Source organism: Aspergillus steynii, assembly GCF_002849105.1.
Source record: "Aspergillus steynii IBT 23096 chromosome Unknown P170scaffold_6, whole genome shotgun sequence".
NCBI lineage: Eukaryota > Fungi > Ascomycota > Eurotiomycetes > Eurotiales > Aspergillaceae > Aspergillus > Aspergillus steynii.
In genome coordinates this window covers 1,541,026-1,562,997 of record NW_020194403.1, presented here as the reverse complement: position 1 = coordinate 1,562,997, position 21,972 = coordinate 1,541,026, and the positions used below count along the sequence as shown (strand labels likewise).

The 21,972-nt window shown below is 54.2% G+C and overlaps 9 protein-coding genes across 9 annotated transcripts; 4 read left to right on the top strand and 5 right to left on the bottom strand.

Annotated features, from left to right (window-relative positions):
* Positions 1–1,543: 1,543 nt before the first annotated feature.
* Positions 1,544–3,228, top strand: P170DRAFT_457321 (putative 3-beta hydroxysteroid dehydrogenase/isomerase family protein; the record flags this gene model as incomplete). The annotated part of the gene is made up of 4 exons (XM_024851709.1): positions 1,544–1,775; positions 1,838–2,483; positions 2,544–3,041; positions 3,168–3,228. 4 exons carry the CDS (start codon positions 1,544–1,546, stop codon positions 3,226–3,228), a joined length of 1,437 nt encoding a protein of 478 aa, XP_024702182.1.
* Positions 3,229–3,272: 44 nt separating this feature from the next.
* Positions 3,273–6,087, bottom strand: P170DRAFT_387855 (GMC family oxidoreductase). Its single transcript, XM_024845821.1, has 9 exons — positions 5,837–6,087; positions 5,603–5,756; positions 5,247–5,500; positions 5,150–5,193; positions 4,471–5,086; positions 4,051–4,397; positions 3,852–3,977; positions 3,563–3,747; positions 3,273–3,468 (listed from the first exon to the last, which is right to left on the bottom strand). Exons 1-9 carry the CDS (start codon positions 5,977–5,979, stop codon positions 3,337–3,339), a joined length of 2,001 nt encoding a protein of 666 aa, XP_024702181.1. The 5' UTR covers positions 5,980–6,087; the 3' UTR covers positions 3,273–3,336.
* A 1,336-nt stretch (positions 6,088–7,423) lies between these two features.
* Positions 7,424–8,174, bottom strand: P170DRAFT_477738 (pre-mRNA-splicing factor SPF27 family protein; the record flags this gene model as incomplete). The annotated part of the gene is made up of 2 exons (XM_024853499.1): positions 7,424–8,046; positions 8,138–8,174. 2 exons carry the CDS (start codon positions 8,172–8,174, stop codon positions 7,424–7,426), a joined length of 660 nt encoding a protein of 219 aa, XP_024702180.1.
* A 948-nt stretch (positions 8,175–9,122) lies between these two features.
* Positions 9,123–11,461, top strand: P170DRAFT_362007 (neutral/alkaline ceramidase; the record flags this gene model as incomplete). Its single annotated transcript, XM_024844496.1, has 2 exons — positions 9,123–9,322; positions 9,385–11,461. The coding sequence occupies 2 exons, from the start codon at positions 9,123–9,125 to the stop codon at positions 11,459–11,461; spliced, it is 2,277 nt and encodes a 758-aa protein (XP_024702179.1).
* Positions 11,462–12,331: 870 nt separating this feature from the next.
* Positions 12,332–14,456, top strand: P170DRAFT_466264 (uncharacterized protein; the record flags this gene model as incomplete). The annotated part of the gene is made up of 3 exons (XM_024852404.1): positions 12,332–12,572; positions 12,626–13,009; positions 13,137–14,456. 3 exons carry the CDS (start codon positions 12,332–12,334, stop codon positions 14,333–14,335), a joined length of 1,824 nt encoding a protein of 607 aa, XP_024702178.1. The 3' UTR covers positions 14,336–14,456.
* A 186-nt stretch (positions 14,457–14,642) lies between these two features.
* On the bottom strand, positions 14,643–17,465 carry P170DRAFT_412222 (uncharacterized protein). The gene is made up of 3 exons (XM_024846927.1): positions 17,056–17,465; positions 15,422–16,975; positions 14,643–15,368 (listed from the first exon to the last, which is right to left on the bottom strand). The coding sequence occupies exons 1-3, from the start codon at positions 17,119–17,121 to the stop codon at positions 15,036–15,038; spliced, it is 1,953 nt and encodes a 650-aa protein (XP_024702177.1). The 5' UTR covers positions 17,122–17,465; the 3' UTR covers positions 14,643–15,035.
* A 490-nt stretch (positions 17,466–17,955) lies between these two features.
* Positions 17,956–19,198, bottom strand: P170DRAFT_438579 (EI24 domain-containing protein). The gene is made up of 3 exons (XM_024849632.1): positions 19,070–19,198; positions 18,410–18,987; positions 17,956–18,331 (listed from the first exon to the last, which is right to left on the bottom strand). Exons 1-3 carry the CDS (start codon positions 19,118–19,120, stop codon positions 18,160–18,162), a joined length of 801 nt encoding a protein of 266 aa, XP_024702176.1. The 5' UTR covers positions 19,121–19,198; the 3' UTR covers positions 17,956–18,159.
* Positions 19,199–19,962: 764 nt separating this feature from the next.
* P170DRAFT_428141 (uncharacterized protein) lies at positions 19,963–20,920 on the top strand (the record flags this gene model as incomplete). The annotated part of the gene is made up of 2 exons (XM_024847828.1): positions 19,963–20,202; positions 20,345–20,920. 2 exons carry the CDS (start codon positions 19,963–19,965, stop codon positions 20,918–20,920), a joined length of 816 nt encoding a protein of 271 aa, XP_024702175.1.
* Positions 20,921–21,176: 256 nt separating this feature from the next.
* P170DRAFT_477733 (Mpv17/PMP22 family protein) lies at positions 21,177–21,899 on the bottom strand (the record flags this gene model as incomplete). The annotated part of the gene is made up of 1 exon (XM_024853498.1): positions 21,177–21,899. The coding sequence occupies one exon, from the start codon at positions 21,897–21,899 to the stop codon at positions 21,177–21,179; it is 723 nt and encodes a 240-aa protein (XP_024702174.1).
* Between the last annotated feature and the right edge of the window lie 73 nt (positions 21,900–21,972).

Genomic DNA, 21,972 nt, shown 5'->3' with positions numbered 1-21,972 from the left:
TAAGTCTGGTTGGTTCGTGAGAGGGTAAAGTATGAAGCATGGAAGTAAGGAAGTAAAGGTGAGGAATAGAAGAAAGAATAGAAATGTGAAGCTATCTCAGGCGTGTTGCTTTTTTTTTTTTTTTTTTTTTTTTCTTGTCTGTTAGTGCCTGCCCTCTAGATTCCTCCAAGTGTGCCCAATGTCAGTATAGGCCTCGGAGAATTAATGCAATGCAGACATAAATCTCCTAGCCGTAAAGAAACAGGAAAACGCATTAGCAGCAGCCCAAGAAAGACAAAAAAAAAAAAAAGAGAGAGAGACTAGACGCCCGGGGAAGGATTGACGGATTTATTTGCAGCGTGAAGATTAGCGTTGCTTGATTCTTAATAATGAGCTGGACAGGTGGGGCTTTGGCTGCTCAGGATTCAATTCACGTTAGTCTTATAGTCAGTTATCTCCCTTGATAGTCGATAAGCTGGACATGGGTTGTGAGAGAAGGAAGGATCTCCATCGCCCACTGTCTCATCTGCCGTCGCATTGAAATTCCTTTCTTATGAGGTTCTCTCCGCTCATCATGATGACCCAAAGGGACTGGATGGGAATAACCGAGGTGTCTGCAAGGCCAACGGTTGATGTTCGAGTGTCCAATTCCCGTGGGATGCTGGCACAAGGCCGAGGCCGCCAGAGATCGTCAATGGGTCTGTCTTTCCGAGTCTCCACCTCCTTGGTGCTTGCTGGCTTTCGATTGAAATGCTGGGGCCAATTCCGTTCCTGGGAGGACCCTGCCTATACTATTATGGAGTATGTGTAGGTCCATACGGAGTACGGTGTCTATCGATCCTTGTTCCGTTGCCCCTAGGATTATCGTGACGACGGATGGCGTGATGCCCTAGTGGTGACTGGGATAATCTTATCTACCCCGGACGGGTCCTCTGTCAGGCGGAGAAAGAGCCCAGAGAACAAGAACCAAGAGAGAAAAGAAAGAAACAGAATGAAATGCCAAGGGAGAAAGAACCAGTCAGAGAGTCTCGCTCGCTTCCGGTTTGCCGCCCGTGCCGGTTTGCCGATTTCGGTCTTTTTGGTTTCGTTTCGTGTCTTTTTTCTTTCTTTTTTCTTCCTGGGGATTTCCTCCATGCGGAGAAGTCCTCGTGGTTTACCTGCACATGGAGTAAGCATCCATGGATGAACCTGAGCTACCTGGGGACTCCCACGAGAGCTTCCAGGGCCATCTCGCCGGGACCGCGGTGGATAATCCCCATTATCCACGGTCCTCTAACCGAACTCACTAAACGACGGGTCCAACCAAGTAGTCTCCTCGGTTGGAATCTTCCCCTTCTTTGTTCGCGAAGTGAATTGTTTTCTTCCTTTCCATCGTCGGCCTCCGTCTGTGAGGTTGTCATTGGCCTGGAATTTCTGTCTACTGGATTCCCCCGGTTCACAGCGTTTCTACTTCGAGGTAGCTGAGATAGCTGAGGTACCTACCGAGTCTATAAAATTCTCGACCGCGTTACCGGTGGCTCTTTGTATCAACCACCCAGGACTGCTTTAGACCCCCCAACAAGAGATGCTCCTACCAATCCTGCTGGCGTGCCTCGCAGGCGTGGGCTTTCTCTATCTCTACCACGTCAATCGGGGAATGAAAGCGGTTCCTCAAGAGGTCCGTCGTCTGTCTCCTCGTCGCTGGACCGTCGGTGATATCCACGCCGCCTATGAAAGCGCCGTCAACTCGCCCGTCGACGTGAGCAAGAGTCTTCCTGCCAAGCAGAATCGACGTTACGTCGTGATTGGTGGTTCTGGTATGTATCCAAGAAACCCACCGGCAAGGTAGTGAGGAGCGGTGATTGACTAATTCTGGCAGGCCTGGTGGGCAACTGGGTGGTGATGCATCTTCTGGCTCGCGGCGAGAACCCGGCAGCTATCCGTGTTCTAGACCTGCAGGCCCCCAAGCGCGAAATTCTCGACCAGGGAGTTGCCTTCGTCCAGACCAACATTGTCGATGAAACCGCCGTTCTGAGCGCGTTCTTGCAGGCATGGCCCCCGACGGTGGCCGATCTGCCTTTGACCGTGTTCCACAATGCGGCGGCGATCAGACCTGCGGAGCGACACAAGGCGTTTTTGCCCTTCTGCCGGAACGTGAATGTGGGCGGGACTGTCAATGTGCTGCAGGCCGCAAAAAAAGCCGGCGCAAGCTGCCTGATTGCCACGTCGTCGGGCTCTGTCACCATCCGTCGCCCGCCCTTTTGGATTGCCCCGTGGACGCAGGCCCCTAAGTACCTGGTGCAGGTGGTGAAGGATTCGGACGAGTTGCCCAAGGACCACGATCAGTTCTTTGGCAACTATGCTGCGTCTAAGGCGGAGGCCGAGGGAATCATCCGCGCTGCCGATGACCCTGCGTCTAATTTCCGCACCGGTTGCATTCGTCCTGCCAATGGAATCTACGGTATTGGGGTCGACAACAGCGCCACCATCGTTGGAACCTATCTCCGACAAGGTGGCGGCCCAAGGTAGGACAGGCCTCTCCCCCTTTTCTTTCTTGAGAGTAAGGAGTTCTGACAATTTCCCAGCTGGCTGCATGGTGTCATTCAGAGTTTTGTCAACGCCGAGAACGTCTCCATTGCTCATCTCTTATATGAACAGCGCCTGATCGAGCACACCGAGCGTCCGAACCAGCTTCCAAACATTGGCGGACAGGCTTTCATCGTGACCGATCCCAACCCTGGGATTGCCTTCGGCGACCTCTATCTTCTCCTGACCACGCTGGCCAAAACCCCCGTGAGCTTCCCGCCGGCACCGTCGGTGCCTTTCTTCCTTCTATCCTACCTGGTGGAGTGGTATGCTCTGCTCCAGCACCTCTACCTCCCCTGGCTTCCCAAGGTCGGCGGAAAACTGACTCAGCTGCAACCGGCCCTGTTCTCCATCTCAAATGCCCACATCCTGGCGGACGACTCTCGCGCTCGCTTGAGCCCGCAGCAGGGTGGACTCGGCTACTCCGCGCCCATCAGCACTCTGGCGGGGATGTGTAAGGAGGTGGACGAGTGGAACCGAGCGGCCGACAAGAAGATGTCCGAGGCGATTGCGGAAAAGCCGCTTGTCGACGTATCGCGGGAGGGAGTGGACGTGAAGCTGGCGGTTCCGGAAAGCAGACTCTAATATTTCCGGGGACATAATCCTTGCACATTGTATCTTAGAGAATCGCCAAAGTCCAGAGGTAGACTGAAGGCCGCCTCGAGAAATGACACACTTTCATGAAATAGTTGAGTTTCATTCTGAAAATATACAAAACCACAATTCAGACTACCAAACCAACCCTACCAATCAAGCCGTAGATTTCCCACCGATCCACATTCCTTGCTCTCTCTACAAGCGAGACAGATTGGCAAACTCGCCCGGCGCATGATAGTTCGGCACCTTCATGTCGAGCGCCTCGCCGGAGTATCCCAGATCCTCGGCCGTCAGCATGGCGCATTTCTCGCCGATCAGGAGGGCCGTCTAAACCAATCACCGTTAGCAAACGTGCTATCTCCTATTTCCCGTCCGGGAACACAGTAACCTAACAGAAAAGCGCAGCGGGGAGAAAACTTACGCTGAATGTATTGCAGCCCACGTTATCCGGACAGATGGACAGATCGCAGACCTTCAGGCCCTTGACGCCGTAGACGTTGAGTCGCTCGTCGACCACGCCGCCGTGCTTGGCGATCGAGCTGCCCTCGCGCGGCGCCATGCTGCAGGTTCCCAGGCAGTGCCAGGTCGTTTCGACGTGGCGTTGGACTGTGCGAGTGTGTTAGTAGGAAGGATCATTGCATTGCGAGGTAACTATCAAGCATGGAATCCGAAAGAGAGGACAAGCCGAGGGGAAGGGGACGTGGACGTACTCCATTTCTCAATCTCCTTGATATCCTCCTTGCTGTACTGTAATGTATCTCGCGTCTCCTGCTGGTTGGAGTTCAGATGCACCGACGAGGGCGCCTTGCCGGGTTCGAGCGGCTGGGACCACGAGCCTGTATTTCCTCAGTCAGACAATCGGGTTCCTTTTTCCCAGGTCAGGGAGGAGGGGGGTGAAAGAAGACGAACCGTGCTGAATACCCGCGGACAGGTGATTCACACCCGCATACGCCTTGGTCGTCGCCAGGTCCATGTCGAAGGCGCGCGCGGGCGAGTCGTACGCGTACAGCGGGTGATGCGAGGTCACCTCGCCGGCGTACGAGCCCATGCGCCGCGCCGTCTCGCGCGATTTGATGTAGCCCCAGACCATGGCGGCCATGTCGCGCTTGTCGTTCATGAAGCCGGCGTCGAAGTCGGGGTTCTCGTAGGGATCGGGCGACTGGACGTGCGTCTGGCCGCGAGAGAAGGGGTATTCCAGGAAGTGGAACATGGTGAAGAACTTGCCCGGGGGCATGAGCATGTGGTCACCGAACCAGCTGGCGTGATTTGATGTCAGTTCCTCTGGCTTTTCAAAGGGGAAAGAAGAAAGAATCAAAGATCAAAGCATACCCCGAAATGACCGAATAATGCATGACCGGCTTGTCCGGCTTGTTCTTGAAGTACGACTCCCAGCCATCGACGAATTCCGGGGTCGGCCACTTCTTCATCTCGTCGAGCTCCTTCTGCGTCGGCCGGATCTTAACACCTGCGTCGATGCCGTTCGTCGCCAGCGGGCCCGTGCCCTTGAGGTTCCACTCTTCATACACCTTCTTCTGCACTTCGGGGTCGCCACGCACAAAGTCGTCGAACGACTCGACGTCCGGCTTGGCCCGGTACACCGAGAAGGTGAGGTAGTGGTCCTGGAAGTTGCGGCCGACGCCGGGCAGGTTGACCAGCGGCTTGATGCCGACCTGGCGCAGCTTGTCGGGGTCGCCGACGCCCGAGCGCTGCAGGACCAGCGGCGAGCTGAGCGTGCCGCTGCTGAGGATGATCTGCTTGCGCGCGCGGAAGATGCGACGCGGCGGATCGCGGCCGTCCAGCGGCTTGGTCGGCACCGTGGCCACGCCCACGGCGCGTCCGTTCTCGATGATGATCTTGTCCACCTTCGTGTTGCACTTCAGGTGCAGGTTCGAGTGGCGCGCGCGCGTGCTGTGCACGTAGGCGTGGGCGGCGTCACTGCGGCGGCCTGTTGGTTCGTGTTAGAATTGATGTGTCTTTGACCATGAGAAAAGGATATACGGATCCATACCAGTATCCCGATTGATCCACTTCAACCAATGCTCTGCACCATGGCTATATTCCCACTGCGTTAGTAACGTCCAACTGATGAATTGAAATCCACCTACCCAGTCTTCAGATCCTGCAGATCATCAGTCACAGGAATGTCCTGGGACTCGGCGGCGCGCAGGAAGTCTTCCTTGATGGGGTAGGTATAGTTGCCGAAGGAGACCTTGATGGGACCCTCGAAGCCGTGGATGTCGCGGTTATTGCAGGCCCGCTGGTACGTCTCGTGCTTCTTCATGAGCGGGATCAGCTCGTCGGTCTTCCAGCCGGGGGCTTGCCAGTCGTCGTAGTCGGACGCCGAGGCGCGCGTGTACATCTCCAGACACAAGTTAGCTTGGCCCATGTCCGTATCCATTGTCTAGCTGTTCGATGGTCCTTAGGACCAAGGACTGCAGAGCTACAGGGTAACACGACCTACCATGAAGTTGATCGAGCTGCCTCCACCCAGCACATTGGCACAGGGTACGACCGCCCGTCGACCATCGAGGTGCTCCGACGGACGAGAGTAGTAAAACGAAGCGGTCTTGGAGTCCAGCTTCATGTTCCGCGGGTAAATGCCGGGACGGTAGACCCTGGACGTGTAGAAAAGCTCCCGTCAGTTGACACTTGTCCGCGGAGGCCCCCAGGGGTTGGGAAGGCTAGGCTGACTGACCATGGATTGTTCAGGTTATCCTCGCCGGCTTCAATCAGCAGAACCGACAGGTTATGGTCCAGGTTCGCCAGACGGCCGGCCGGCACGCAGCCGGAGCTGCCGCCGCCGCAGATGATGATGTCGACCTCCTCGGGGATGGTCATGGTTCCTGGTTGGGTGGGCTAGTACCAAGAGAGAGGGAGGGAGAAAGAAAGCTACAGATACGAAAGGGGAGCAGGGAGTGGTTGGACTAGAGAGCAGGGAAGAAGAACGAACCCTGACTCAATTGAAAGAGAGAGCAAGAGAACAGAGAGGAATCCAGTGCAATTTATATCAATTCCTGTGCGCCTAGACTTGCTGGGATAGAGATACAACCCCGCAAAGCTAAGATGATAGGAATCCATCCGGGCCCTCTGGGTGGACGACAAGGACGACAAGAGCAATTGAGACGAATCCATCCCCGCACGAGTCAAAAGTCCCTCGTCCGGAAAAAAGGACAGGTCTGATTCAAGCCGATCCATGCGATGCCAGCGCCAGAGCCAGTGGCTGCGGACCAGGGGGGAGCATGGATCGAATCATATCCGCGACATGGCCCATATCGAAGTGTCAGCCAGGGATCGTCACAGCCGCCACAGATTCCCCGCATAATAGAGGATGATATTATACGTGAAGTCCCACTGAAAGAGGAGGCCTGCCAAGGGGAAGGAAAAGGAAATCCCGTATACGGGGCTGTAGGAAATGCAGGACTTGCTTCCTGTTTCACAAGGTGCTTTAGTGTACATAGGCTGCATCCGGAAAAGAGGAGAAGGAGAGCAAAAGATAAACATGCATTTTTAGGGTATCAAAATCAACTCCGCAAAATCCGACCGACCGAACCAACGCAATTGACACGCACAGGAGCCATTGAGGTCGATAATTGAGAGGCTTCTCGCGTCCAGAACGGAGTGCTGCGGATGAGAGGAGGCGGGAAACAGAGAGAAAGTAAAAGCCGACGAGATGACGACAAGCAGACCAGCCAAGGGCTTGAACGGGCAAAAGATAGATTGGCTCGCTGAGGTGTCAACGGAGCAACCTGCGCAGCCGCGAGGCCAGTCAAGAGGCCGCAGAGGACGAAGTGGGGAGAAGCCAAGGATTCCTTTCTGCTTCTTCCCCGCACTGGAAAAGCTGCTCTGCTCAGCTTCGTTTGGGCCTGATTGGCAACAGCTCAGCCCCGGGCCTCCTCATTTGCAAATAATTTTTCCATCCAATCCGGTCCCAAGTATCCGGTCCTTCCCCTCTGTAGAAGCAGCTAAAGACGTCGTCTCGGCGATCATCCTCTATAGCTCGGATGCCATTCTCGGTCGACTTGGCAAAGTGGTAACTCTCAATCAACGATGCAGAGCAGTGTGAAAGGCTCGTATGAAATGAACAAGGGGGATAAAAGAAGAGATGATCCATGGTTTCGATTCCAGCGGGTAATCGGATCCTGAGTCAGGCAGTTTCCAGCAGTGCCAGATGCAACAGGTTCACCTGACTGGGTCCTTTCTTTTAACCCCCCGGTCGTACGGGGTCTGGGCTGGTTCCAATAGAATCCAACGAACCAACGGGCATGCGAGATAAGGACCGCCTTTACCGACCGTGCTGCTGGGCAAGCTGACGTCTCTGGTCCAAGATTTGCAGCCGTAGGGCCTCCGCAGCCAATTCCACGTCCAACGTCGCACCCACTCCCTTTCGCCAGGACTCTTCCAGCCCCGCAAGCTCACCTTTGCTAGCCTCCTGGGCCAGTTTCCGTTCTTTGTTGACCGTCTCCGCAGCTTCCTTGGTCTCGGCCAGTTCCTTTTCCAGCCCGCGTAGAATGTCCTCCAGTTGCGAGTTGCCAATCAACCACGCGTTCTTGCCGTTCTCCTCGAGCAGCGCCAGATTCTCGTGTCGCATGGACAAATGGGAGCTGGCCGTGTACGCCTTTTGCAAGGTTTGACGCCACTCCTCCAGATTCGGCTTCGACTCTGACCCCGCATCCGAGGATCGTGCAGGGGGCTCGGGGGCTTCATATCGCGAGAGATCGATGCCCCCGACCAACGGCAGTCCCGCGGCCTTCCGCTCGACCTCCTGCTGCATGAGGGGGGAGAACTGGGACTCGGGGAATGCGGGGATGGAAGGGTGAATTGACGACGAGTAATTGGATGGCAGCTCGGCCGTGATAAGTCTCTCCGCATCTGCTCGAGCTCGAGCAGAAGGCTCGGCATCGATATCTGTATAGCAAAGAAAACCACTTCGATTAGACGAAAGGGAAGCTCAAGAGAAGGCGCTGAGGTGGATCATGCGATCATGCGAGGGACTTACAAGGGAGGGAGTCGTGGGATTCGTTGATAAGAGGCATCTTGTCCAGAATGCCAGGAGAATGAGGTCAGGTCGGGTCAGCGACGGCAGAGGTGAATTGAATAAAGGAGGCCGATATTCCGGTTCATGAGAAGCTGCTCGCATTTCGCGTCGGCGTTTTCTGCCGCATCCGGGCGGTGAGAGTCTCCTGACTCAGCTCGGTCCACGTGACCCGACCGACTCTCATTTGTCCGTCTTTCTCTCTCTCTGTCTTCTCTACTCCACCCTCTTCACTACTCCTACGGGGTAAGTCGTTCTCATCTCCGTCGATGTAGATCGGCATCAGCTCGACTCGACTAGATAGGGCTGGTCTATCCGCCACATCCACAAGCTTTCCTCTGCAGTTCTTGTCTTGCAAATCCATCCTGGTGATCGGCATCAGGATCTCCTGATTTACTAACCGAGCACACCCTCCAGCCGACTTCCTTGCTGGTAGGGTTCAGCTCATCCAGCCATCCATCCGCAAGAGATAGACAGGACAACCCGGTCCTTGCTTTCCTTCCTGCACAACACGGCCAATGGGCGAATAACGCGGCCAGTGACAAATTCCTTTCCCTGCAAAGACAAGGCGGGGCGGACCTGAAGAACGCGCGCCCAATCGAGGCTAGTTCGACTTTAGGTAAGACGGCTGGGTCGATGTCACCCTTCGACCGTCTCTACGCCAATCGTTGCTCTTCCTCCTCGTCGCTTGGAGGGTTGCGAATTGGACATCTGCGTTCCATCCCGGATGTCGTCCACTGTCACGCGCTGTGCCGGGGATCTCTTCCACCTCGGCCTGAAACTGTTTACAGGAACAGACGACCACAGCTATAACTGTAGTCTACTTCCCCGCCCGGATCTATTTTGCTTATCGATTAAGGGAGCCTAGCCTACCTGCATTGACACTGTAATACGAAAGAAAGAAAATCAAAAAAACTCCTGGTCTTGCTTCGCATACTGCGCTGCACGCATGGCGAATCTCAAGTTGAATGCTGCTTTTGGCGGGGCCTCTGTAGCCCTGCTCGTCCTACTGCTACTGTTCACTCTTCTTCCAGACCAGCGTCACCCGCTCAGTGCCAACACTCGGACTCGATGGCAAGATAGGGCGACGGAGCCGAATGCAGATGGCAGTGTGTTTCTGCTGGGAGCGGGCAAAGCGGACATCACCGGGTATTCTCCCTTCTCCGTCTGACTAGTCGATGTTCTAGGTTTGTTGATGCATCATTCTGCAGCCCTGTAGTAGAGGTGGGCTTTGGGGGCTACGCCAGTTTGGACCAGATCGGGACTGGCTTACGACAGCGGATCTTCTCTCGGGCCTTCATATTTGCCAATCCTGATAAACCGGAGGACACCTTTATTTACCTGATCATTGACTCTCTCACGGGCGACACGGGAATCCGTCATGGTGTTCTTGAGGGTCTCGCCGGCCTAGGAAACGAATACTCGCGCTATGGCGAGAGCAATGTAGCTCTCACTGGGACACACTCTCATTCCGGGCCAGGCGCCTGGATGAACTATCTCTTGCCTCAAATCCCCAACAAAGGGTTTGATAAGCAGAGCTACCGAGCCATCGTGGATGGTGTCTTGCTGTCCATCAAGCGAGCTCATGAGAGCTTGGCCCTTGGATATCTCCGCTTCGGCTCGATAGACGTTCAGGATGCCAATGTCAACAGAAGCCCATATTCATACGACCACAACCCCGAGGAAGAGAAGGCGAAATATTCGGCCAATGTAGACAAATCGATGACCCTGCTGCGATTTGATCGGGAATCGGACAACAAGACAACCGCCATCCTGACCTTCTTCCCTGTGCATGGTACCTCGATGTATAACAATAACACGATCGTAACCGGAGATAACAAAGGTGTGGCTGCATGGCTATTTGAGAGGAGTGTTTTAAACAATGCAAAGTTTGCAGATGACTTCGTCGCAGGATTTTCTCAGTCCAATGTCGGCGACACTTCCCCCAATACCTTGGGTGCATGGTGTGAAGATGGCTCCGGACAGCAATGTCGCTACTCAGACAGCACTTGCGGTGGGAAGACGGAAGATTGTCATGGCCGTGGACCTTTTTTCCGCGAAAAGGACAACGGCGCCAAAAGTTGTTTCGACATCGGTCGGCGCCAGTATGTGGCTGCACGACAATTGTACGATGACTTGGATTCCAAGTCTGTCCAAATTTCCCCAAGCTCCCATGTCCACGCTTTCCATCTATACCAAGACCTGTCTGACTACACCTTCGTGTCTCCCTTCAACTCCAGCGTCTTATCCACATGCTCGGCGGCGCTGGGGTTCTCATTTGCTGGTGGGACCACCGATGGGCCTGGATTTTTTGATTTCTCCCAGAACAGCAGCGGACCGGCCAACAAAAATCCACTCTGGTATGTGGCGCGAGCGTTTCTTCATCAGCCCTCGCGGGAACAAAAAGCATGCCAAGCTCCGAAGGAGGTTCTCCTAGACGTGGGCTCCATCGATCAGCCATATCCGTGGAGTCCGAATATCGTGGACATTCAGGTCCTTCGAGTTGGCCAGCTGTTCATCATAATTTCGACAAGTGAGGCGACGACCATGGCTGGGCGGCGCTGGAAGGAGGCAATCGCCAAATCAGCGAAAGATACACTTTCTGTCCAGAATCCGTTAGCCGTTCTTGGGGCCCCATCTAACAGCTACGCGCATTACGTAGCGACCGAGGAGGAATACAGCGTCCAGCGCTACGAGGGTGCCTCAACTCTCTACGGACCTAATACTCTGGCAGCATATGTCAATCTGACTTTGACGTATCTCCCTCATCTCGGTGGGGATACTTCCGAGCTGTCCCCGATTCCCTCCGGAGTGACACCTCCGATAAACACCGATAAATCACTCACCTTCATTCCGTCCGTTGTGTACGATGGCCGTCCACTGGGTAAGGCGTATGGAGATGTTATTTCATCGATGGACAATGTGACCTACGGACCTGGCGACGTGGTGAGCACGACGTTTGTAGGAGCGAATCCCCGCAACAACCTTCGTCTTGGGACCACTTTTGCTGCCGTCGAACGACAGAACCCTGACACCAACACCTGGGAAGTTGTACGAAATGACCACGACTGGAATCTCGTTTACCAGTGGAAAAGAACAAACACGGTTCTGGGATATAGTGAAGTGACTCTCCAGTGGCACGTCGAGGATGAATTCTACGACGTGGGGAACCCTAGACCTCTGCAAGGTGGAACCTACCGTCTGCATTATTACGGCGATTCTAAAAGTATCGACGGGAAGATTTCATCCTTTGAGGGCATAGGCCGCTCCTTCAAGGTGGCTGTCTAGTCAGGTATCTGGCGAGCTTAAACATTGTATTCGTTGGATTCCCCGATTGTCGTCCACGCAGGAGAGCCTAATTAAATCATGCGAATGGGCCGTGTCCAACAAAGAAGCAAATTTGGATCTCATATAGTGCGCCTTTTTCTCCATATCCATTCCTCTGAAGGCTTGCACCGGCTCGAAAAACAAAGCCAAGCAGGCGGCAGATTTGTGCCACCGGCCCATCTGGACGATGAGCCGCCAAGTCACCAGACAAGTTCTTCTTTGTTCATCCTATTGGCAATGAGGCGATACCTGCAAGGATGGCCAAGGAAAACGGACCCTCAAGCCATTGTACCCCTGGCGACGCGAACGCCAATCAACCAGTAGCTGCAGAGAACACCCCGGCGTCTGATGCAACCTCCTTGACTATTTTTATAGCGCGCGCGCTTGCAACCACCAATTATCCTTTCATCCAGGGCCCACCCAAGCTAAAAAAGCTTCTCATTGTTCTTCTCATCTCGCCATTCACAGCCTGCAGAATCGCATCGCAAACAATGACGGCCTGGACCCCGACCAGCAAACAAAGGAGCTGCCTGCCACTTGGGACCCTGCAGTGCTTAAAAGGACCATGTCCTCTTCCCTGGTCTGTGTTTCCCTCCCTCAAAATATTTTCGGTCTTTAAGCTTCCCTCTTTCGGCGCTTCCTTCGTTCTAATTATTTTCTTCGCGTTAATCCATAATGAGTATCTAATCGAGCCCGACGCGTGTTCATGTGCAACATGCGGTTTCTGTTCAAAGTATATTTCATATCGTCTCAATTCTCTCTTTAACGACTGGTCTGCGTCCATTCATTTATTCAACTAGTCTATTGGCACCCTGAATCGTCAATCCAAAAATGCAGCTCATACACCTGACCTTCGCTATCATTCTTTTCATCCTTCATTGTTCGGCTGGCCCGATCGCTCATTTCCTCCCTAAAATCAGGGAATTGGGACCAGGCGATGCTTCGGCACAGCTATCTCAGTCCTCATTGCCGGTTCCACACAATCTCCAGGGATCCGTCAGTAGTAATACGGACGATGCCTTGACTGTCATTCCTGTTACGCCTTCCCTCACTTATAGTCCACCTCTACCTGGTACAGGCTCAGCGGATTCCATTCATTCCATTGCCCAACCAAGCAATGAACAGCCATCTGCGTCGACTCCTGTGCATCCGCATATAACTACGGCTCAGTTGCCAACCAGTTCAACTTTCACGTCCCCAGATTACCATTCCACGGCACACCAAAATCAGGGGACCGCATCTATATCTACTTCAGTTCCCTCTCCCATCAGTTCAGTTCCTCCGTCCCAGCCAAGTCTGACGGCGTATGGTCCTACCACCATCACTTTGAGCGAGCAGCATTCGGTCGAATCGCCGTCGCACACCTCCCCCAAGGTCCCGTCAGCTCCAAGCTCAACAGTTCATACTCCGCCTTTAGTCCATTCTCCCGCGCATCATTCAACCAAGTCTCACCCGAATCCGTCGCCACCTCGACATTCGGGCCAGGTTTCCTCTGGTTCAAGTCCAGCGGTGCATACTCCCACAATTCATCCCACTGAGCAGAGTGTCACTAGATCTCCATCTATCCCGCTGCCGTCTCTGAATTCAGCTCAGAGTCTATTGGTTCCAGCCCCGTCAAGTGATTCTCACAGTACAGCGCATCCAATCGAATCGACACGTAATCGACAGTCTCTGTCTCACACGCTTTCCGGTTCTTTGGCGCCTACCGCTCACTCGTCGCCTACAGGTGGTGTCCCTGTCTCTACAACAGACCCCATACTCAAGAACCCAGCACAAACAACAACTAGTTTGACTGTCGGTGTAGTAGGGCTGTTGCCTGGGGCAGTGTCAAGCGGTTCTTCCCCCTCTGTTCCGTCCTTGGAGGCAACAAACAGTGTACATTCACACTCAGCCACAGTTGGAACTATTGTCACCATCGGCAAGTTTACTGGCCGAGTGCCTACGGCACCAAATACAGAAATTCCTGTCCCTAGCGAACCCACAGGACTCTCGGGATCCTCTCCTCCCCAAACGCAGAAAACTATCCCAGCTACCACTGGCGATGGACTTCCCACGGGGAGCACTGTCTCCGAATCTGCGCAGAAGGCACCCTCGTCTGTCATCAGCGACGGAATGCCTATGGATGGAAAACACACCAGAGTCCCTGGAACTACGGCTCCCCCGGTGTCGGATCCCGCCATCGTGATTGTGACTCCCGGCCAATCCACATCCTGGACCAATACCTGGTCACATGTTTCCGATAGCAAGCCCACATCGTCGCAGACGTCTACGACGACCACCATCAGGCCGCCTAGGACGATTCCGAAACCGAAAATTCCCACTGGGCCCACAAGACACCACCACAAGACAACGGCTCCGGGCCAGACTGCCTCTCATGTACATGGTGGTGTCTCAGAAGGAGGTGAACTGGTCACGACCATCCCTATCACTGCGACGGTGACGGAGGTCGTCACGGTAGCTGCCCCCGACGAGTCTCCTGGAACAGGAAACGCCAAAGCTACCCAGGAACCCAAAGTGATCCCAACACCAAGTCAGCCAAAAGAAGCCGGTGACACCCACATCCCCCCGTCCCAGAAGACAAAGCCCACGGCGGAGACGCTAGAGCCCGCTACACCCACCACGGGGCCCCAGGTGACGCCTGCAGCGCAACCGACCGGCGCGATTCACGAAACTCTCCGGGGTCTCCAAGTCGTGCCTGTGACGCCGCAGGGCTTCATCACCGTCACGGAGACCAAGACCGAAACAACGACGCAGATCAAAACGACGACGGAGACCGAGACCGAGACCATGACGATCTATGTTGATCCGACTATGACGATGACGGCTAGTTTGTGAGCTTTGAGATTATCGTGCCGTTCTTTCTCTTCTCTCGTTTCTATCTATCCGTGGACGTTCCGCTTGTTTGGCTAATTGTCGCTCATTGAATTGACGGGACCTGTGTGGGATTTCATTTAACAAGAATTTTGTGTTTAGTTTTTTTTTTTTTTTTTTTTTTTTTTTTTTTTTTTTTTTTTTTTTTTTTTTTTTTTTTTTTTTTTTTCCAAAAGTGAAAAAGTCAGTCGAGAGAATCGACTATACGGCGAACAAGCAATGAAAATGAAAAAAATAAGATTCGTTACTCATGATGTATTCTGTGCAAGCGACCAGACTTTTTAATTCCAGAGCGAAGCCAAATGACATCAGAGACTAATTCAACGTGGACGAAATATCAAATATTGGATACAGATCAGGCAGAGAGGAACTTCATCTCACTACCTCCAAGATAGGGTATACAGTGATAATAAAACAAAAAAAGCACGTGACCAACACCCGAGGAGGCAAACATCAATCGGAAAATCGGAATCCAGCGGGTCAGAATCGCCTTCATGGGATTCAATATCCAAGATCCGGGGCTAAATTCTCGTGTTATAGACAAGAGTGGTAAAATGGGAGAATATCAACAAAGAATCAGAAGAGGTATATGATGGGTATATAAGGTAGAAAAGGTAGATGTAGAGTAGGCGAAAAGTTGAAGGTCAGGGAAAAGGAGCGTTCGTCATAATTCGGTGAACATGCCGCCGCCTTCGGCGAACTTGACTTGGTACTCTTTGAGGCTGGCCCATTGGCGTAGTTCTTCTTCATCTCGTTCGTGGTCGCTAAGGTAGCTCATCGAGCGGCCGTTGGCGGGGCTAGTGCCGGAGACACCAGGAGTCGGAGCGGCTAGGCCTTCTAATCGCACAAGAGTGTCGATGAAAGCGTGGAGGTAAGATTCGGTTTCGGCGGTGGTGAGAGGGTGCGGACCGGCAGCCAGGGTGGAGGGAGTCGACGGATCCGCTCTTGGATCGGGGAGGTTCAGAAGGGTTGACGCGACTTGGCGGACTTTGCCAGACTGTGAAATGATAGGTTAGCATTTGTAAAGATGAATGGAAGGGGAGGGCTTACAAAACTGGCGCCGTTGGGCTCCATGTTGATCTCATTGACAGATCGTAATAGAACTGACAGATCGCGAATCACGAGCCGACGTTCTTCCGCCATCATCTTTCCAATTCCATCCAATTGAGCATCGCTGCTGGGAGCCCGGTAAGGATTGGGACGTTCGCCCTCCACTTTGATCGGTAACGGGCTCCTGGAGTGCTGCCGTTGGTCGGTCGAGCTTTGGTACTTCTGCCAGGCCCCGTGAAGGCTCCAGTATTTTTCTACCAGATAGGATCGCGTTCCCAGCTGACTCGCGTAGATATTGGCTTTTTGGATTTCGTACTGGATATAATGGCGCTCAACCGAATTCGGGTCTGCTGCCATGGGAAAGGAGGGGACCGGAGTTGGCTGAAGCGACAATTCTTTCGGAACCCGTTCCAGGGCGGACTTCGCTCTCTGTAAGCCATCCCAGATGGCCGTCCGTTGTCGTTCCCAATCATATATCTGGCCGCTGCCGAAGGCGATTTCCCATGCCGAGAGTGAATTGTACGAGTTATACACTCGCACGTTGGCATTGAAACCCACGAGGCGGGAGAGCCGATGGGCCGGCTGGGGTTCGACGTGGGTAGAAAAGATATATTCATCGTCCACCTCGAGTGGGAGAGGGGGGTATCGGTCCGTAGGGGTTTCTGGGGGAACATGGAAGGTGGTATCCGTCGAGCCCATTTGCTGTAAGGTTCGATATCCGACGAGCGTGGTGTAGAAGAGACGCCGCCCGAGCTCCTGCTCGACCAGGTCGACCGGACCTTCCCCCGCCGCCCCGAATCGATCCTGCGATAGTGGCGAAGACGCAGAATTGGGACTGGTCGCGCAGGACGAGGAAAATCGATGGGACGGGCGACACAGGTCGTACACATGTAGCATCGTTAAGCACTCGGCTAGGTATGTACGGCACCGACGCATGCTGTACATATAACCCGAGCAGATGCCCAGGAAATAACTGATGGCCGCGTCGTAGACGGTGGCGCTTCGATCGAGATAGCCCATACCGCGGGCTTGCACAGCGACATCGCGGCATTTCTTCACCATGGCCATCGAGTGAGGGAACGCTGTCCTTTCGGCCTCCGTTCTCAAGTGTAGCTTGGGCCGTCTCGGGAACGACGCCACCAGGGTCCCGATCATAGAGGCCGTCATGGCCAGGAACGTACGATTGGTGAGGTCTTCCCTTCTGTCAAGAGCGGCCCGGAACGTGGGCTCGTGGGGGATCGGAATCAAGGGGTGGATGTACGTAAAGTAGTCGTCGATCAGCAGTCGGACGGTGGGAAACGAGCAGATTGATTCTACCGATGACGGAAACGATGAGGAGGAGGGGCTGTTCCCGACCGATACTATCGATGCCGGTCGAACAGGCGAAGGCTGATCCGAGGGGGTGGGAGAGGTAGCCGGCGAAGGGCCCAGCTTTTGCTTCTTGAACGCCTCTGCATGGCGATTGGGAGGACCGCGACGTCGACTCGGTCGTTCATAAGTGCAGGGAATATCCAAGCTTGCGCACGAGCGACAGGGCGGACCGCTGGTGTCACACTGGGGGGACGGGGGCCATTTAGCTTTAATTATTTCCCGCGTCGCGGCAGCAAGGGTCGTCGGAGGAGGATTGTGCATACCTTCACTTTCCGAATGCTGCAGGCATCGCAGGCCTTGCGCAACCTGGTTCGTTGGTCCATGGGCATCGAAGCGTGGCGACGAGTGTTTCCATGCTTCAGGTCGCATCCGAGGGCGCCTAGAGCATGCTGTATATCATCCGTCTCGCAGGGGGAGCTGGGATTTTCGCATTTTATGGGACTCGCAGAAAAAGCCGAGGGACGCTTTGAAACGCCAGCACCGCCGGAATGGAGTGGGACAGCAACGGACTGGATCGATGCTGGAGATCGAAAGCCGGGAGATCGGCCGAGGCAGTACTCGAAGCAGGGAAGATCAACCAGGGAGAGAAACGCAGGTTGTCAATTACGATCCGCGAGGTCCCAACGGTCGCATTTTCCAGTCAACAAGACGAAAGAGCGCCGGTGACCGGGGGAGCAGTGGAGTCGCGCAGGGAAGCCTTCTCCGAAGCTGGTCAATGATCCGCGATCCCGTGCAGCCGTCACGTGCCCGGCGTCATCGGAAATCCCGGCGTTTGTCAGCTTTTTCTTTTCGTCTTTTCGTCTTTTGGTCTTTCCTCTCTCCGTCTCTCGTCGTTGGGCACTGCGGATCCTCGGACTCGGATCCGGACCCGGCCTTTGCCTGCAAGTTCCAATAGACTGAAGACAATCCTCCGTTAGAGTTTACCCTGACTCCACCGTCCATGGCCTTCAGGGGTCCATGACCTGGAATCCATCGCATGGGTGGCCTCGCTGGGCTCTAGCCTGTAACAAACAAAGACCACAAAAAGGGGCGCCTCCGAGTGGGACCCGTCCTTTTCGTTCCTATCGTGATTCATACCTGAAAAAATTCAGATCCCTACGTCGACACTGCCCTGTATCTACGGTCAAGACTCAAGCCACGTTGGGATCGTCCGAACCAAGGATGTATGTATCATCTATTCCCGGTTCAGCCCCCTCATAAATGAGATCTTGTCAGAGAATGTGACACAAAGGATTAATTAAAGTATACGGAGTAGAAGGGGAAATCGAAAAAAAAAAAAAAATCAACCCGAAAAGAAAAAGAAAAGAAAAAGCAGGGGGGAAAGAAAAGGGGGGGATCATTCATATCATCTCTTATCATTGCGTCATTCATCTCTCATTATCGTGGAAGTCCCCCACTGGGTCCGGACCTGATTCCACGAGGAGACCGCGTTTGTTCTCGATGTCCACTGCCCAAAGAGCTGAGCCAACCGCGGTCGACATCAGGAAAAACATGGAAAGAATAGGCACCAGCTGAAGCAGCAAAGCCACCGTTCCAAATCTGTGCTCCGTAGATGACCGCTGATTAATTTCAAATCACATCCAAGTGGATCTTTCGGGAGGGTAGGTGGGAACTCACGAGGTGTACTGCAACTGTCTTCGACGAATCCGATCCTTCCTCTGCGGTTTTGATAGGTCCAGCAGCTGGAAATATCGCCAGTGATGGAATGGGCCCGCTCGATACCCGGTGAGCACGAGGAACATTGGCGTGCCCGCCACCGGGATAAAGTTCAGCGGTAAGAGGACGATGAATTCTATTATCTGTCGCAGCGAGAACGGGGCATAGACGGCGCTGTGAGTTGGTTTGCCCAATCGCTGCACGACGTCGTCGCCTTGAGGATATAACACCCGCGACGTGGTGACCAACTCCCCATAGCCTTCGTTCACCAGGACGGCGTCGAAGATGTCCACCAGCGTTTCATCGACGAAGAAGGCTTCGAAGAGCAAGGCCACAACGGCGGCTCCTTCTCCCAGCACCAGGAAGGCACCGCTGACCCACGCCCCTTTGCCTTGAAAGATGGCCAGGAACGCCACTTGCGGCAGGTAGGTGAAGAAGAAGAGCAGGAAGTAGATGAAGGTTGACAGCAACACAATGGGGATCAACCGGGTCTTGAAGAGAGGCCACAGGAAGCGATGCGAGGCAAAATAATACAGGCCCTGCGCGAAAGCAAACGAGGTCAGCTCTAGAAACAGAGTCGCCGGACCGGCAACCAGGATCATCAGGATGTCATGGACGGACCCGGAAAGGATAGAGCCATGCAGCTTTATCGAGATTCCACGCCCTAGGCATGATGCTGAGCCGGGTTCGAGCAGCCAGTGGGTAATGGAGGGATTGGAGACAGGGTTTACGGAGGCGACGAGTGCGATCCAGCCAGAAGGGTTGTGATGTGTAGTTATTCTGCCGCCTGGTGTTGACGAGACCAGCCACGCTAGTCTTATCGATAAGCCCCGGGCGGTCAGCGTGCGGCTATAAAATGAAATCTCTTCCGCCGTCCTTTGCCTCGTTTTTTTTCTTCTTCACATATACTGATCACGCCTTCTTATTCACTCTGACATCCACTATTTTTCCATGGATTCTGGAGGGGAAAGAGAAGGTCAGACCAATTGCTGCCTTACCCCAAATCCTTCTTTCTGCGTGGAGCGTTTGGAAATATTTACAGCGTACAACTCCTGCAACTCAACCTCCGTGTTGTGTGCTTCGAAAAAGAACAAGTAGAATTCCAGTAGAGTCATGATATGACGGTTCATTCTTCTCCGACAGTCATCATTCAAGATGTCCTGTCGCTCCAAGGGCAACCTGCGAGACTCGTAGACCTTGAACCTGGTCATCTCGTTCACGCCGATCACTTCCTTGAAGATGGATGCCTGCTGGGACGGACGTCGTATACCCGAGATGATGGCGCCGCCATAGTTCCGCAATTGTTTTGGCGCGAGCTGAGCATCGGGCAATAATGATGGATTCCTTTGCCCGAAGAGTGGCGTATGGAGTAGATGTTCGAAAACCCAAAGTCCGCGGGGGATGATGTCAGTCGTCTCCCGTGACCGCAACCGACGGAATTCTTCCTCTCACTCGCTGTTTCCTCCCCCTCATACGGAGTACAACTGGAACGAATCCCCAATCTCTCTACCCTAATGACCTCCTCCGACCCCCACGACGCCAACTACCCCGTCTTCCGAGAATGTCTGTCCAGCGCCATCGTCGAGAAGTCCGACACGCACCGACCGGCCAAGACGAAACGAAAGGCGCATAAGCCCGGTCCCCGACGCAATGGAAAGGTGAAGAAAGACGACGTCCGCGCTGCGCCAGAGCCTACAGAATCCGAGTCCAGTGCCCTACGAGGCGATCCTGAGGAATTGGCGGACTTCATCGATGTACATAACACACCCCGAATATCAATAGACACCTACCTATTCATCCCCCTGCTCTATATCCTATGCGGGAGTATACACCCGATCAACCTGACCACCCCCCATCAATGAACCATGGCAGTAATAAAGAATCAATAACCAACAGTTTCTCGCCTCCGAAATCTTCACCTCCTTCCCTCCTGACCTCCAAACCCTCGACTACACCAGCATCCAACACTCCGCCGCCCTTCGAGACCGATACACCTCCAACCCACTTCCCCCGGCCACCCTTGACGCCATCCTCACGACGCTCCCGCCCTCCGTGCCGGACACCTTGACCGTGTACGGGCTCCTCCCCGCACCGGGAGACGCCAGCGACGTCTCCGATTTCCTAGGGCGCGTGGTCACGGAGTACGCGGGGGCGGTGACGCGGGCGCCGCCGGTGTGGGCGACGACGCGGACGGAGGGGTGCGAGATCTGCGAGCGGGACTGGATCCCGCTATCGTACCACCACCTCATCCCGCGCGGGGTGCACGAGAAGGTGCGCAAGAAGGGGTGGCACGAGGAGTGGATGCTGAACAGCGTGGCGTGGCTGTGTCGCGCGTGCCACAGCTTCGTGCATCGGATGGCGAGCAACGAGGAGTTGGCGCGGGAGTGGTTTACGGTCGACAGGATCCTGGAACGGGAGGACGTCAGGGATTGGGCGAAGTGGGTGAGTCGAGTGAGGTGGAAGGCGCGATGATTCATTTCTCTCGACTTGTGGTCGTGATCCCGACGTATGCGTATGTCGGTCTGATATTCATTGAACTGTACTGTACATACGGATGTGATTTGCTCGCCAGGCCGATGGTTTTCCTTTTCTGTTTTAGTGCTCACCCCTCGCTGCTTTTTGCTCACTGAGTAGCCCTGAGCACGCCCTGAGCGGCCTGAGCGGAATGGCTGATCTCCAAAGAACGAAGAGGTGCGAGGTTGCAGATGGCCCGGGGTAGCTCGTTTCATTAAGAAGCTCTAGATGCTTTCCCCTCTCCAGCAGAACTATTCAACCAGCTCAAGTATGACTGCCAAAACACAGAGAACATCGCCGTCGCAATCGCTCGAGACTGGGGTTGGATATAGGAGAAGTTGAACGCCGTCACCACCGGCCAAAATAGAAAGCTTCTGGGAATACTTATAGATGCTTTCTCTTTGACTCGTTCCACTGCCCCCCAGAGCCCCTCCCCGGCGAGGAGTCCATGACACGCAAAGAAATAGACATTGAACATCGGGGTGTAAAAGGCTTGGTTGGCAGCTACCTTGGCCCCCAACGACAGAGAGGGGGAGCTGTAATTGAAGCACCGCCCGAGGAACAGGAACCATTCGTGACTGGGAATCGCGATCACAAGACCGATGACGACGCTCCGCAGCGAGCGATGATAGTCGAAATCATCGTCGCCTATCATTTGGGCTGAAAAGTCACCGAGGCAGAATATCAGCGGTGTAAGGCACAGCTGGGTGATATATGGTCGTCGGCTTTGCGAGCGTGAAAACCACTCAAATATCGATGCAATGGGTCTCTGCGGTTTGCGGGCCATCGGCCTCGAAGCTGGACCACGAGGAACAGCATCATCTTGTTTTGTTCGGGTGTGGTGATGGTTCACTGGGATACGATTCGGTAGCCGGAGACGCAACCGAGTGAGCATGGCTTCGTGTCGACAGGCGAGAAGACCTTGAGGAATCAGCATGATTCGTGCGAATGGACGCTTGGTAGGAGAATCAAATCAGTCGGATGGGATTGATTCCTTTATAGTAAATACT

Bases quoted from the DNA above. Each gene is read 5' to 3' on its own strand.
- P170DRAFT_412222 (XM_024846927.1), bottom strand. From the start codon at position 17,121: ATGCCCATGGACCAACGAACCAGGTTGCGCAAGGCCTGCGATGCCTGC. The intron at 16,976-17,055 runs GTATGCACAATC...CCGTCCCCCCAG, and splicing joins GCAGCATTCGGAAAGTGAAG to TGTGACACCAGCGGTCCGCC. The intron at 15,369-15,421 runs GTAAGCCCTCCC...ATCATTTCACAG, and splicing joins AGCCCAACGGCGCCAGTTTT to TCTGGCAAAGTCCGCCAAGT.
- P170DRAFT_387855 (XM_024845821.1), bottom strand. From the start codon at position 5,979: ATGACCATCCCCGAGGAGGTCGACATCATCATCTGCGGCGGCGGCAGC. The intron at 5,757-5,836 runs GTCAGTCAGCCT...CTACACGTCCAG, and splicing joins GATAACCTGAACAATCCATG to GGTCTACCGTCCCGGCATTT. The intron at 3,978-4,050 runs GTTCGTCTTCTT...GAGGAAATACAG, and splicing joins GTCCGCGGGTATTCAGCACG to GCTCGTGGTCCCAGCCGCTC.
- P170DRAFT_438579 (XM_024849632.1), bottom strand. From the start codon at position 19,120: ATGCCTAGGGCGTGGAATCTCGATAAAGCTGCATGGCTCTATCCTTTC. The intron at 18,988-19,069 runs GTCCGTCCATGA...GCTTTCGCGCAG, and splicing joins CATGGCTCTATCCTTTCCGG to GGCCTGTATTATTTTGCCTC. The intron at 18,332-18,409 runs GTGAGTTCCCAC...TACGGAGCACAG, and splicing joins AGACAGTTGCAGTACACCTC to ATTTGGAACGGTGGCTTTGC.